The following is a 14,382-nucleotide window of genomic DNA, read 5'->3' as shown; positions in this document are numbered from 1 at the left end:
GAGAGTGGAAAGATAGACGGACAGCTATTAACATGGAAGGTGAGACTCACTATTGAAACAGAAGCACCTTCACATGTGGACTATAACCATGTCGACACTCGCTATTCCTCCTCATGCCCTCAACATCAACCCTGCAGCAATTACCCTGGCAGCCACTGCTTCTTTGAGACACCAGTTACCTGTCGTGACTGTTCTTCAATCAGATGTGGTATCCTAGAAATCCACTGTGTGCTACCCATCACTGTTTCATGGATGAAAATAAGTATATCCACTAGAAACTGTTGACTTTTTTAGCACTTGTAAATAAGAAAGCATTTGATTCTAAAATGTGGTTTCTTTATCTTTTCTAACATTTAATTGCTAACAATTACTTGATATTCTTCTGTGGTAAAAGTAAGTACAAAAAACCCAACACAAAAGACTTAAATAGGATTAACCTCTGTGTGCTCAAGGGAATTTGTAAATTTAAAGGCACAAATCTTTCCATTTTCTTGCAGTCACCGTTTCAAATTTCACCCACAATTTGTTTTTGATGCAATTCAAATCTGAGCCCAGAGAACATTACTCCAAAAATCTTTAACCTATACAAACCTGTGAAAAACTAAATGCATCCCATGATTCTGAACCTTGTAGAACCGCTTAAGTTCAAGTAATAGTTTTCTAAATGAGTTCATCAGTCTTTTACATTGCTGTGGAAGAATTCAGCCCCATTCTTCTTCTGTCACAGTTCATGTGACAAAATATTTGGAGGCGGCTAACTGAGACTGCTCACTGCCTAAATTTACTGAGGCTGCCCAGTTGAACGATTTCATTCAAACTATTTAGAGACCTTTTTATGTCCCTTGTTAGACTTGTAGGTATTTACAGGACTCTGGACTGGACTCTGCTAGTGCATCTCAAAAAATGAGAGTATTGTGAAAAACTTTTTTTTCATTGTAATTTAATTCAAACAGGTAAACTTTCATGTAAATGTAAAGTAAATTATTTCAAGTCAGATGCTAAGTGCTGCTGGAAAATGAAAAGTAATAAGCATTTCCATGAAGATGGAAATCTCCTGGTAGATGGCTGTGTTGACTTTGGACTTGATAAAACACAATCCACCGACAACAACCAACAACCGCAGATGATCCCAAATCATCACAGACTGCAGAAACTTCACACTGGACTTCAGACAGCTTGGATTCTGTGCCTCTCTTCAGACTCCTTGACCTTGATCTCTAAATCTAATACAAAATTTACTTTCATCTAAAAAAAAAAAGAACTTTGCACTTCTGAGCAACCGTCCAGTTCTGTTTTTCTCCTTGGGCCAGGTAAGAGACTTCTAATTTTGTCTCTTGTTCAGGAGTGGGTTGATATTAGAAATGTAACAGTTGAAAACCTTTTCCTAAAAACATCTGCGCGTGGTGCTCTTGATGCACTGATACCAGCCTCTGTCCAGTCCTTGTGAAGCTTTCCCAAGTTGTTGAACTGACTTTTCTCGACAGTCTTCTCATTTCTGTTTTTGTTAACTTTCCCTTTCCAGGCAACTCTTCATTAATGTGCTTTGCTACAGCACTCTGCAAACAGGCAGCCTTTTCTGAGGCTTACCCTCCTTGTGGAAAGTTATCTGGACAACTGCCAAGTCAGCAGGCGTTTTCTGTATTTATACTGTTTGAATAGTGATTTGCTCAAATTTGAAATTAAATATTTTAATTTGTATTTTCACGAGCTATGAGCCATAATAGGAAAATAAAAACAAACTTTTTCACACTATGATAAGTTTTTGAGATGCACTAGCATGTTGTTTGTTTGACTTTATCACCTTTACCTGAAGACAAATTTTCAAAGAGGATCAATGATGTTGGAAAAGTCATGGCATGTACTTTAAAAAAAAAAAAAAATAACTTCAATAATAATTGTTCTCCACTCTCTTACACTAATAAATGAATGTGCAGTATATACACATGTACCAGCAAGTAGCTGTTGATCCCTCCTGTAATTGGTGTTAAAGGTCAAGCTAATAGCTTCTATGAATGCACTCTGAGCTCTTACAGAACAGTTCTTAATATTCTTGTGTAGTTAGCTTTGAGTCCTAGCGGACTTACTAATGATTAACTGAAACTTTTAAAACTTGCCTCTAACATTTACGGCTCTAGTTTAAACCAGGTGCTTTGACAAAGGTACCTTTTGCCCAAACTATGTGAACCTCTCTGATGATAATTGTAAAGACATTGGTGAAATATATACTGTGCTGTGTACTGGAGCCACATTTCTTACCCTTCTTAGCTATCTCCTGAGCTCTCAGTTTGTAAATAGCAAAGCAAACTGAGGGTAAAAAGCACACTGCTACTACATTAGGATGCCTTCCCAACCCCTGTTTGAAAAGCAACACTAAAGCCACAACCTGTACATAAAGCTACAATGTTCATTTACTCTGCTATTCATTTGATTATTTACTAGGTGTAGTACAGAAACCCATTTCTATGACGATCGCTTTTCTTGATCTGCAGACTGAACTTGAATACAGCCTGCATTCACCCATAGCGCTGATATTAGCAAAATACCTGCAATTTAAATCTAATTAATAGCCATTAAATGCCAGCGGTAAAGCCTAACAGTCTTCAAAGACCAATGAAAAAGAAAGGAAGCAGCTATGACATGAAGATCTAAATTTAAATCTAATTAGCACCATACCATGATAGAACAGTGACACACAAACACTCAGCAACACTATTGCAATTACACACAGCTCTGCAGAAAGGAGATGGTAACGTTATGCCATGCACTACAGTGTATGTTTTGCACATTGGTGAAATGGTGCAGTGAGATGGCAGTTACTGTACGCTGCGTGTTCCTGCTTTCTACACCAGCATGAGATCGAAGTTTGTGCAAAGATAGGGGAAGAAGTAAAGGAGGGGAGATTACAGACACTTTCAGAGGCGCATGTGGCGTCACTGCAATTAGTAACACTATAATTAATGAGCATGTCTCCATGCTAATGGTAATGGTTGTTGACCTCTCTATCATCTCTCAAAACTATAATATGTGCTGAATGTAAAATATATGCTGTCACCTTTTATCATGAGCAATTTTAAGGCACCATAGAAGTTTGTTTTTTGTTTTTTTGTTTTTTGGGGGGGGGGGGGGGGGGGGGGGTTAAGCTTTTTTTTCCTACATTTAAAAACAAACAAAAAAGATTTTACATTGGTTTCAGAGGAAAAGAAAAAGAAAACCTTGTGTAGGCTATGACATGCCAGAGCTTTTTCTGTCATTTTACACATTTTTTCCTTACAATTTAAGCCCGAAGTCATGCAGTGACATTTTTTAATGTACTGAAGCACATTTCTGTATCATGTACAAAAACTGAGACGTGCTGCTGAAATTACACTTCTTTTTCCTATATTAAAATATCTCACAGATTAAATGTGCAGTTACACTTCTTCACATGTGGCCCACAATGTAAAATGAGTTTGACACCCCTTATTTAAATGTTATAAATGTTTTTCTATCACCCCCTGTAAGCTCTCTGAATCACCTTGTGTCTCAACTATCACTATTCAAGAAATCACGTTACAGGCCATTTAAAATACAAGTTAAAACTAAAACAAACTGTGGGACTACTAAGCTCTTCAGCCTTGCAGCATTTCCATTGTGGTCTCACTTTGCTCAGTATTGCTCCGAGTTCTGCGGATAAAACAATATTTAATACATGTAGTGTTTGTTTACCGTGGTGGTGTGTGCCTTTGATAAAGAAAGGAGTAAACTGAGGAATCATGAGAGGGATGAGAGTCGTGCACAGCACTACATAGCCACTGCAGCCCGCAACTCCAGCTGAAAAAGAAAAGCCGGCCGGCATCTATTTGCAGTTTACAGCAACTAGTGCAAAATGTAGATATATACGGAGTGATGCAAACAGCATAACAACACACACCACAAAAAAAGCAACTGCAACTCTATGGAGTCAAACTTGTCTTCTTTAATATACCACATTCCCATACTGAACAGCAACAGAGCTACTGGGACGGCAGTGATGGTCATACCTTTTTGACATCTCTGACGAGGTGGTACAGCGTGTTTGATGGTCCATGGCGCTGTTGAAAGAAAGAAAAAAGTAACAGAATGAGGTTTTTTTTTTTTTTAAAGCGTGTTTTCAACACTTTATGCTTGTCATTACCGTGTTATAGAGCTCCTCCAGCCTGGAAAGAGTGAGGAAACGGTGCATGCTGACTCCATTTTCAATCAGTAGCTTGACAAAGTCAACTCTGTCCAGAACTAAGGCATCCAGCATCGCCTGCTCCAGGGAACCAACCTAGGACATACACAGTATACAGTGATATCACATCCTATACACAAGAACTGCATCAAGTATTTCTTCTCATGTAAACAACTTTGAGCATCATGAGCTATTATTGTTATAATTATTAGAGCAGTATTAGCATTAAGTTCAAATTCAACTACTGTGAAACTCAGAGTTGAGACGTCAGTGCGAATAAATCAGGTTCAAACATCCTGTGAATATAAATAATAACACAGTATGTATACATCACATATATTCTGGCTTATACTGTATCTGCTTCTTACAGGCCACTGCTGTCCGTAGATGAAGATCTGACTCCGTGCGATGTCCACTCTGTTCCACGCCAAAGCCAAACTCAGCTGATCTGGGGCTGAAGCATTAGCACCTGGTATGGATTGTTACACATACAAGTTTTTCTTTAGGAGAAACACAGCTATAAAATATAAGTATATATTCTAGTATGTCCTCACTGCCACATCTATATCTTTGATCAATATATCAACATTAATATGTCAGAGTCAACCAAAAGAAATAATTTTTTATGATTATTCTAAATGGACATTGTGTTGATTTATTACTCTGCAGAATTTGTATATTTGTAAAGTGCTGCAGTGGGACTGCCAAGGTTAACGCTCATGAATTATTTTGCTGAAGTGCTTGGCTAAACTGCAAAATGTTATTGTGACAAGACAAAGGTTTGGTCTACTTGAAGCTCTTTTGAAAAGTGTTGTGCCTTTGCTGCGCTTGTCGTCTGTAAAACAGAAGAACCCGTCTTTACTCACTGATATAAGCATTTCTTTAACACTCTACCTCATCCCTGCAGAAAATGTGGAATACACATTTTTCCTTTGATTTCTGTGTCCAAAAACATTTACAGTACTCTGATCCTTCACTTCGATCCTCCAGAAAACATATCAGTAACATAACTAGAAGCCAAAGTAAAGAAACTCCAATGTATACAAATGCAAGATTAAAATGATAATAATAATAACAAAAGAGTGTGAGTGGATTAAATTGAGTGTAATGCTGGGTGGAACAAAATACCTTGTTTACAAGATTTGTGTAAATCTGTTGAGCTATTTTTCTCTAAATGGTGACTGTGACTGAAATTAATATCATAATGAAATTGCACTGTGGTTCGAATGTATTCATGGACCCCTGTCATTTCCTTTTTCTCTCCCCTCTTGTTTTCTGTCGTCTAATACTGTATTTTGGAATTAACTCAGTTTTTCAAGGTTGCATAAAAAAAAAGCACTTACAGCATTTGAAGTGACTAGACAGTCAGTCCATGAGAGATATTAGTTTTTGTCGTTGTACCTGTTTGTACCAACACATCTCAGCAAATGCTGACTAATGAGACGTAATTCAAGATCACAGCCTGCTGTTCCCAACAATACGTAGTGCAAACAGAGAAAAACAAGAAAAACACAAAGGAAGAAATTGATTTTTTTAGCCTTCTGACAAATCAACTGTAAGTTAAAGCACAATAATATCCCCGGTTTGACAAGATGGTGTGATTTTTATTAAGAATCCCAATATCATCACTTCACAGCCTGCTCTCTCTGACTTCAAGGCTTGTGCTGCATCACTAGAGCTTAATGGAGTGAGTTCTGACCGAGTCCCACTGATAATAAGCAGTGCCCACTAATAGGAGTTTTAGGGGATATGTGTATATATTAAAAGGAAAGGAGGTCCTGCTTTATCAAAGGCCTGCGACTTCATTCTCTCTGCCTGCAGGGTTGGACTGAAGTCAACTGACTTTATGTACCCAATCTTTAGGATATTGACTACCCCAGACAGCAGGCCATCAATTACTCCCACCTCACCACACTTGCACCATCTGTGTGTAGTTGCTGTTTCCTCTCTGCGAGGTCTCCTTCCACTTTTCTTAATCTTTCTATCTTTCTTACAGAGGCTTGCGCTCACCCCTTAAATTCTCTTTCTTCGATTCTTGCTCAGTTCGCTCCACTCTGTGCGTTCCTGACTGTGATGTTTTGTTTTTTTGTTGAGCCCCAGGCAGTGGCTTAGTTCCTTGGCGAAGGAGTCTAATCCAGTGTTTTAAAAAGCTCTCAGGCAGGATGTGACCGATTTCATTTTACACTAAAAGCCTTGAACACATCTCATTCATGCAGCTGCAGAATGAGAATTGCATCTGAAATGGCCCCTGTGCTGTTGACCATAAGACAATTTTGCCCCTAACTCATTTTTAATTTTTCTAATTTCTTTTTAATTATGTTCTTTTTGCTATTTTGCCTTTTTGCTCTTTGATTTCACATTCTTCCTTCACTTATTCACAAAAGCTTCTCTAACAATGTGAATAGACATGAATAGCAGATCTCATTAAACACAATAACCTTATGTATATATAGAAAAGGTAACAGAATGGGAGAAAAAGAGTTTGGAATGAAGATAATTAATGGATGGGCCAAAGAAATTATTCATCATGACTGCAAGCTACTCTTTTGCACTTTTTCCTTGTCTGTGGACTGGCATGTTCCTCTAGGGAACAATTCCTGAGACAGCCAATCATATGTGTTGAATTTCTAAGCACTCCCACAGGAATCACTGATCCTTGGCATGCAGGCATGATGTCTGTACTTCTAGTCTCTAGTGTGTGTGTGTATGTGAGTGTGTGACAGGAAGAGAAAATGCATGCAATCTCCTGTGAGCATAGAAGAAGCAACAGAAACCACAATCAATACAACCTACTGAACAACCAATTGAGCAAATGGATCCATGGATCCCCTCTCTCTCCCACTCGTGTGTGTGTGTGTGGTTTACTTTGGTAATTTTTCATTATTATTAACAAATGTATAGGAATTTGTTACAGAACAGCTCGAATATGAGCCTTTTTACAAGTGTACGCACATGAACCAAAGCATTATGTCCACTCACAGTCAATGTATTGGATCTAGGAGAATGGGAAGACTGAGCATTTTTTTTTCCAAGTTCCAAATTTTTGTGCCCAGACAACTGTTCAGAGCATCTCAAAAATAGCAGTACTTGTGAATCATTCATGGCCAGTATTAATGAATACTTACAAACAGTGATTTGGAGAGGAACAAACCATTAAACAGGAAAGGGCTGTTGTGGGATATACCCTAAAAATGTAAACTTCTCAGTGCCAGAGCTACTTTAGAAGTCTTGTAGTCCATAACTCAGTGGGTGTGAAGTGTTTTACTGTCACAGCAAAGACCAACAGCATATGACGCAGGGCTAGTGATAATGGTAAAGTGGTCGCCCCATGATCGGAAGGTCGGCGGTTCGAATCCACTTAACGGCTACCCTGAGGTACCCCTGAGCAAGGTACCGTCCCTACACACTGCTCCCCGGGCGCCTGCTTAGTGGGCTGCCCACTGCTTCACTGAGTGAATGGGTCAAATGCAGAGAAAAACAAGTAATTTCCCCATGGGGATCAATAAAGTATCCATTATTATTATTATTATAATGGTTTGTTCTTCAGTGTTTCTTTGTGCATATTTCAGTGTCAGTCCTCATGTTGTCGTGCTGATTAAATAGAATGCGTTGCAGTGTGATAAATGGAGGAGGAAACAACAAGGATATGAGCCTTTAAATCACTATTAGTTTGTCTCTGAGGAGCAATTTATGAGATATTTTATAAGGTGATCTGACGTGCAGTCCCAGAGTATTCAGTGGTTCTCCTTTAAAAGAGAGTTTAAACTCCTCGTGGTCCAAATCTTTTGGCCATGACAGCAGCCCTTGAACGGCCATGCCACATAAGGTTCTGTACATGTGTAAATATAAGATATTTTACAACATGAGCTGTGCTTAGATGATATATGGCTTTCACAAAGAACTTTTTTACCTCATGAAAATGTATTTCATAAGTGCAACTTAAATGCAAATATATTCTTCAAAGAAAATGCCACAAAAGACAGGGCACTTACCGGGGACTGGCAGTGTCATCCTAGAATTACTTGTCTCTGGCGGTAATGAGCAGCTGTGTTTGCGCTAATTGATGATTTTACAGGTGTTATTTTTATCTCAGGTTTTTAATTAGCATACAAAATGAGAAAGCTGAGCTCACTGTAAGCCTGCCTGTAATGGCTTTAATACTGTAGCTGTTGGGAAACTAGAGCTGCAACCCCTTTGTGTTTAAGTAATTACTTAAACAATTAGACACCTAAATATACACTCACCACTCACTTTGTTAGTTACACCTTGGTAGCATTAGATTGGACCACCTTTTGCTTTCAGGACTGACTTAAAATACTCCTGGAAATACTCCTCAGAGATTTTGGTCCATATTGACATGATAGCATAGTTGCTACAGATTTGCTGGCTGCACATCCATGATGTGAATCTTCCATTTCACCAGATCCCAAAGATGCTCTATTGGATTTAGATCTGGTGACTGTGGAGGCCATTTGGATACACTGAACTCATTGTCATGTTCAAGAAAAAAGTTTGAGGCGATTTGAGCTTTGTGACGTGTCATCATGCTGAAAGCACCCATCAGAAGATGCTTTATACTGCATGTGGTCATAAAGGGATGGGCATTTTCGGCAACAATACTTAGGCGGCTTGTGCCATTTAAACCATGCTCAGCTGGTACAAGGGGCACCAAGCAAGCCAAGAAAATACCCCCACACTATTATGCCAGCACCAGCAGACTGATCCATTGATAAAAGGCAGGAAGGCTCAATGCTTTCATGCTGTTTACGTCAAATTCTGACTCTACTATCAGAATGTTTTGGCAGAAATCTAGACTCAACATAACAGGCAAAGTTTGTCATATCTATAGACCAATTCTGGGGTAACTGTTGATGCTCTGAGCTGACAGGAGTGGCACCTGTTCTTCTGCTTCTGGAAAACCATCTGCTACCAGATTTGATGTGTCTTACGTTTTAAAGTGTTCTTCTGTATATGTTGGCTGTATAATCACTATGTGATTTATTGTTGGCTTCCAATCAGCTTGAAGCAGTCTGTCCATTCTGCTCTGAGCTCTGGGATCAACAGGGAATTTTCACCCAGAGAAATTCAGCTCACCAGATATTTTCGCACAGTTCTCTGAAAATTCTAGAGATGGATTTACGGGAAAATCACAATGGATCCCAGTTTCTGAAATACTCAGTCCAGCCCGTCTCTTTCCGACAACCATGACTCAAAGTCACTTAAATGTTAAACCTTTGTTTCCTGTTATGATGCTCAGGCTGAACTTCAGCAGGTCGTCTTGACTCTGTCTACACACCTAAAAGCATTGCGTTGCTGCCATGTGACTGGCTGATGAGATCAGACAGATTTCTCTGTGTTTTATTCCAGAGCTATGAGGTGTAACCACAGAAACCTGTGTGATTTGAGCAACTAACTGGAACAGTGTATGAGGAAGGAACGCTTTCTGAAACAGTCATCTTCCCTTCATGTAAAGAAACTGCCAAATAACAACATTTGAGGAGTGAAATTGAAGTCACTCACTGTGGACTCATGCTTCAACAAACACCAAACACACACACGTACCAACATACTCACCTTTGAGTAACGCAGTGAGAATGGCAAGGTCAATGTCTTGATGACCCTCCGATCCCATCCGGAAAACTGTTATCTGTGAGACAATGACCAGACAATGACACACACACACACACACACACAGAAGAAAGTCAAGGAGACAGAAAAGCGAGAGCGTCTGGGAGTGAGGTGAGGTTGTTCCTGTGAAAGCAAAGCAGCTTTAGTTTTGAGTCATGTGATTCTTGTTGGAGCAAATGTCTTAATGTATGCTCATAGCATATAAAGAAAGTAATATAGCTACATCGTGTGTGCTCTTATTTGCTGGATTAAACTGCTTCACTAAAAACACTTCTGCTGAGGTGCTTGGTGGAGGAAAAGGGGAGAGCTGACGAAATCCTCTCATGTACTGTACGGTAGTCCCCCTCTCTCTTGGCTCTTATAGAGAGAACTCCACAAGCAGCCTGTTCACTGGAAAGAGGGAATGAAGGGATTTGCTGAGGAGGCAACTGAGGAGAACGAGTAAAAACACAAAAGGGAGGAGGTTCAAATGAATAAGAACTGCAGGTTTTTTCCCCCAACACAGTTCATTCTGGTCTTTTTTTCCGCTGTGTCGTACACTTTTCGGATTAGGCTTAAAGGGAATATTTTACTCACTGCCCAGTTTAGATCTTTATTTGCTGCATATTTTATATCATGTGTGAGAATGAACAAATGGTGCGATGGATGCGAGCTAAAGTCAGCTGAGAGGGTAATTTGAGAAATGCTGTGGGTTTTCTTGATTTTTTTAAAAGTCAGAAATAGCAACAGCGCACACGTAATGGCGTTAGCGTGTGGGCCCACGTGCTCATATGTGTGCATGTGTGAAAGGCACCTTGTGGGAGCATGAGAGAATCCGTGTTCTGAATGCTTGATGAGCTATTCCTCTTATCCCTTACAACCAGCCATCCATCTCCTCCCACCTCCCTCCCCGCAGCACATCTTCTTTCCCATCTACACCCCCACCCCAAATGCCTTCATTTCGTGGGGCTCCAGGAATCCGCAGTCTTTGCTGCTGCTGTTGCCGCTGCATCCCTTGGGCAATGCTGCAATGTTGTAGGCTAACCCTCCTCTTTATCCCTCTATATCTCGTTCCCGCTTTCACACTAAGTGAACACAAGTAATTCAAGTCCACATTGATATTTTACATTATCTGTTTATATTGGCTCTTTGCTCATTTGAACAAAAACGAATTGCTAATAAGGGTAGCTTTTAGGTGCGTGCATGCTCATGTGCATGTGGTGGTCATGTGCCCATCTAATCATGGGGTCTTTCCGGAGGTGAAATAGAAGTGTAATGAGATGTAAAGGTATCGATTGAGATCTTCTTGATACCAGTGAGTCGCTGGTGCAGAGCGTAATTTCATTAGCTTCCTGGAGTTACAGTGCACCTGTGTGCATTTTCATAGTGTGGCCAGTGGCTTGAGCATCATTTGCCACAATGCCAGACTCATTGCCTGCACTCTAATAGACACTGACAACACATTTAGGGAGCCATCTGTAGATCCCATGTTAAAGTCTTTCCAAGTGTGCGTGCATGACTATGAGTTTAAGAGACTGATTAGTCTCATCTGTGCTCCTGTGTAGAGGCTTGAAAAAGTCAAATGGCGTATGTGAAATGTGTGACCTTCTGACAACATGATTTACAGAAAGAACTGCTCATACTGACAAAAGGGAAAGAATATCTGAAGGCAGAGAGGGCAGCTAGATCTACAGCTGTTAAGGGTGTGTTTGGGTGCGTGTCTAATTTCAACCAATCTGGCTTTTTGTCCATTATACCCTGTAGTTATCATTAGTGGGTTGAAGAATTCCCCTACAATCACTCCCTGACACACACACACACACGACTCTAGGTCAAATTCCTTCAGGACTACAATGAAAGATAATGTGGTAGATGAACGATGATTATAGCTTCTGCTCTCTCTTCCACCCAGCATCTTTTTGTCAATCACTAATCTTACAGCAGCCTCTCACTGGCATGCTGCCCCTTCATCCTTTGCCCACTGCCTCATCCCTCGTCACTCCCTCCAATTACATCCCCAAGGTGACCCCGTGCATATGAGCTACCTGCTATGGCTGGGAAACTGCTGCTCAGAAGCTGAGCTACATATCCTCTGAGACAATGCAAGGCTGCTTTAATCTCAGCAATCCCACAGAGAGTCATCAATAAATGTGAGCGAAAGTAAACAGGCAGCTTTTCCTTTTTCTCACCTCATACACTGAAAGACGCTCTTGAGTACTTACTGGGAGCAAACAACTTTAGCACAGTGGTAGACACAGTTTCAATATTTTTGCTCTTCCACTCAAGGCATAAATTCACCCATCTGTTGTGGATTCCAGCTGTCTTTTGACAAGAATAGAGGAACTAAGAAAAGACGCATTAATGACAAGAAGAGGGAGACAAGTGGAGGCAGGGATTGAGAGAAAAGGCGGCAGGAAAGAGGAAGCGTGCGTGAAGCAAATGGAAGCCAGAAGGAGCGAGATGTTGTGTTGGCAAATTGAAGATTGATATGTGAAATTAAAGAGGAACAGGCAGGATTCTTGCATCTTCAGAGGTGCTATGCTGCATACCCTGAGGATCAGAAAACAGCTCTTCATACTCCAGCGAGCTGAGCTGATTGCAAAACATTCATCTTCATTTAACAGGCAAAGATCCTGCTGACACTGGCCAAACACACAATCACGGGTTTCTGAATCGTCTTCTGCGGCTCATGCAATAACAATGGTAAAAGTTCAAGTCTGACAAAACTCTGCTAATGGTTTCATCTGGATGAATTTTAACCATAAATTATTTACATGTATATTTCTGTCTTTCTGGGAGAAACCATAAACCAATAGCTTTCAGTACAGCGAGAAACAGAGGAACGAGGGAAATAAGTTTCTCTACTCATGAAATTTTAAACTGATAAACTGCCCTGCTGATAATGAACCAAGGAATTGTCTCCCTCTGTTTGTGCCTCAAACTCTCTGCGTACCTCATTTCCCATTTGCTATATAGCCAAACCATTTCCCCCCCTGCCTCATCCCTCCCTACATCCCCTCCTCTTTCCCTCCATCTGTCCCTACCATGTTCCCTCCCACTTGCTCTCTCCCTCTCCCTCATGGTCTATTTAAGTCGCTCGTTTGCTCTCATTTTCCTCCTACTCTTTCTTAGTATCTCTTGTCAGGACTGTGGAGGAACATTGTGGGCTGGTGGTTCCTCCTCAATATTTAATCCGAATTAAAGAAACAGAGATGGTTTTACTTTTATTTATACAAAGCTTGGACATACTCTGAGAGCCAAGTGGGCTGGGGTGTGTGTGTGTGTGGGGGGGGGGGGGGGGGGGGGGGGGGGTGCAGTAATCACACCAATCACACAACATTAACCCAACTGACACAGTCAGTGTCTAGTCCCATCATCCCGTTACAATGCAATGATCTGCTGGGAATCCCAGGGTTCTGCCATTCATGTGGATGTTACTGTGGGATGTGATGTCCAAAGCACTGTTGGTTCACCTAGACTTCATAAGGCAGGTGGTTTTAATGTTCATCTGATAGAGAATTTAATATAATACATAAGAAAATAATGACACTGATGATAAAAAGATTAATGATACAGAACAGCAATAATAAGTAAAAAATATGTAGTTGGCAGTTTAATATAAACTCTTTTTTGTGCTTCAGCCTTAAATCTCTTCTGGTTGGTGCCATGAAAGCAAGAAACACCACTTTATGGGTGGCTCAGCACTATGTCCTGTCATGTGTTCATGTCACTAAAGTCACAAGTGTGAGATATTTATCATCAACCAAGATCAACAACAGAAAAAAAATGCATAAATAAACAATTAAAGCATTTGATGTATTTCCCACATTTAAGTGCCCTTAAGAGCTATTTTGCAGTTATTTATGGTTATGCTACAGTTTCTCTCAGAGCTTACCAGCTCTACTATTACTGCAGAGTGCTACATGCAGGACAGGGAGGAAGAGAAAACGGGTGATAGCGGTTATAACTGATGAGCATTTGTTAGCTTGATATAAATGCCTGAAAGGCTTCCTAATTCATCTGAAATGCTGGACAGATGTTGACCAATCCCAAATGTCTCTAAGTCTTATAGGAAATAAGTCCCCCAGAAAACCACCCAGCAGACAGGCCTGACCCTCATTTTATTTCAAAGGCAGAGATTAATTCTGTCCAGTTATTCTGTCCAGAATAATGACATTTTAAAAAGCCTGTGGGTTGTAAAGCACTAACAGCAGTGTGAGTTACAATAAAGATAAATTTGGGAAGTCTGAGGTGAATCCTTTCATGCAACTACGCTGCAGTGATATATATTAAGGACCCCCCACCTATCTAAATCTTATTCTTCACCAAGACACTTTAAAAAGTGAGATATGGCTTGACGTCTGTCAATGCATTTATTATGCACTCACCAGCAAACTTCATTAGCTACACCTGTTCAACTGCTCATTAATGCTAATAGCTAATCAGCCAATGCCAGCAGTTTAATGCATGTAGACATATAGATATGGTCAAAATAACCTGCTGAAGTTCAAACTCAGGTTTGGAATGGGAAGAATGATGATTTAAGTGACTTTGAACATGGTATGGTTGTTAGTGCAAGATAG

The 14,382-nt window shown here is 40.2% G+C and overlaps 1 protein-coding gene across 14 annotated transcripts in view; it reads right to left on the bottom strand.

Moving 5' to 3' along the window:
• trpm3 (transient receptor potential cation channel, subfamily M, member 3) overlaps positions 1 to 14,382 on the bottom strand; it is a 147,496-nt gene that overhangs the window by 22,627 nt on the left and 110,487 nt on the right. For all 14 annotated transcript variants that reach the window (XM_086313942.1, XM_086313945.1, XM_086313952.1 and 11 more), the window contains exons 9-12: positions 9,767 to 9,839; positions 4,561 to 4,661; positions 4,154 to 4,288; positions 4,020 to 4,070 (exon numbers count right to left, since the gene is read on the bottom strand). In XM_086313942.1, the coding sequence (XP_086170068.1) occupies positions 4,020 to 4,070; positions 4,154 to 4,288; positions 4,561 to 4,661; positions 9,767 to 9,839 (360 nt within the window). The remainder of the gene's footprint in view (positions 1 to 4,019; positions 4,071 to 4,153; positions 4,289 to 4,560; positions 4,662 to 9,766; positions 9,840 to 14,382) is intronic.

The sequence above is a fragment of the Aulonocara sp. 'chitande type north' Nkhata Bay genome, linkage group LG12 (assembly GCF_057382095.1).
Source record: "Aulonocara sp. 'chitande type north' Nkhata Bay isolate Kocher_YH1m ecotype deep benthic linkage group LG12, A_spYH_male_GT1.1, whole genome shotgun sequence".
Taxonomy (NCBI): domain Eukaryota; kingdom Metazoa; phylum Chordata; class Actinopteri; order Cichliformes; family Cichlidae; genus Aulonocara; species Aulonocara sp. 'chitande type north' Nkhata Bay.
This window is presented reverse-complemented; position numbering and strand designations above follow the sequence as displayed.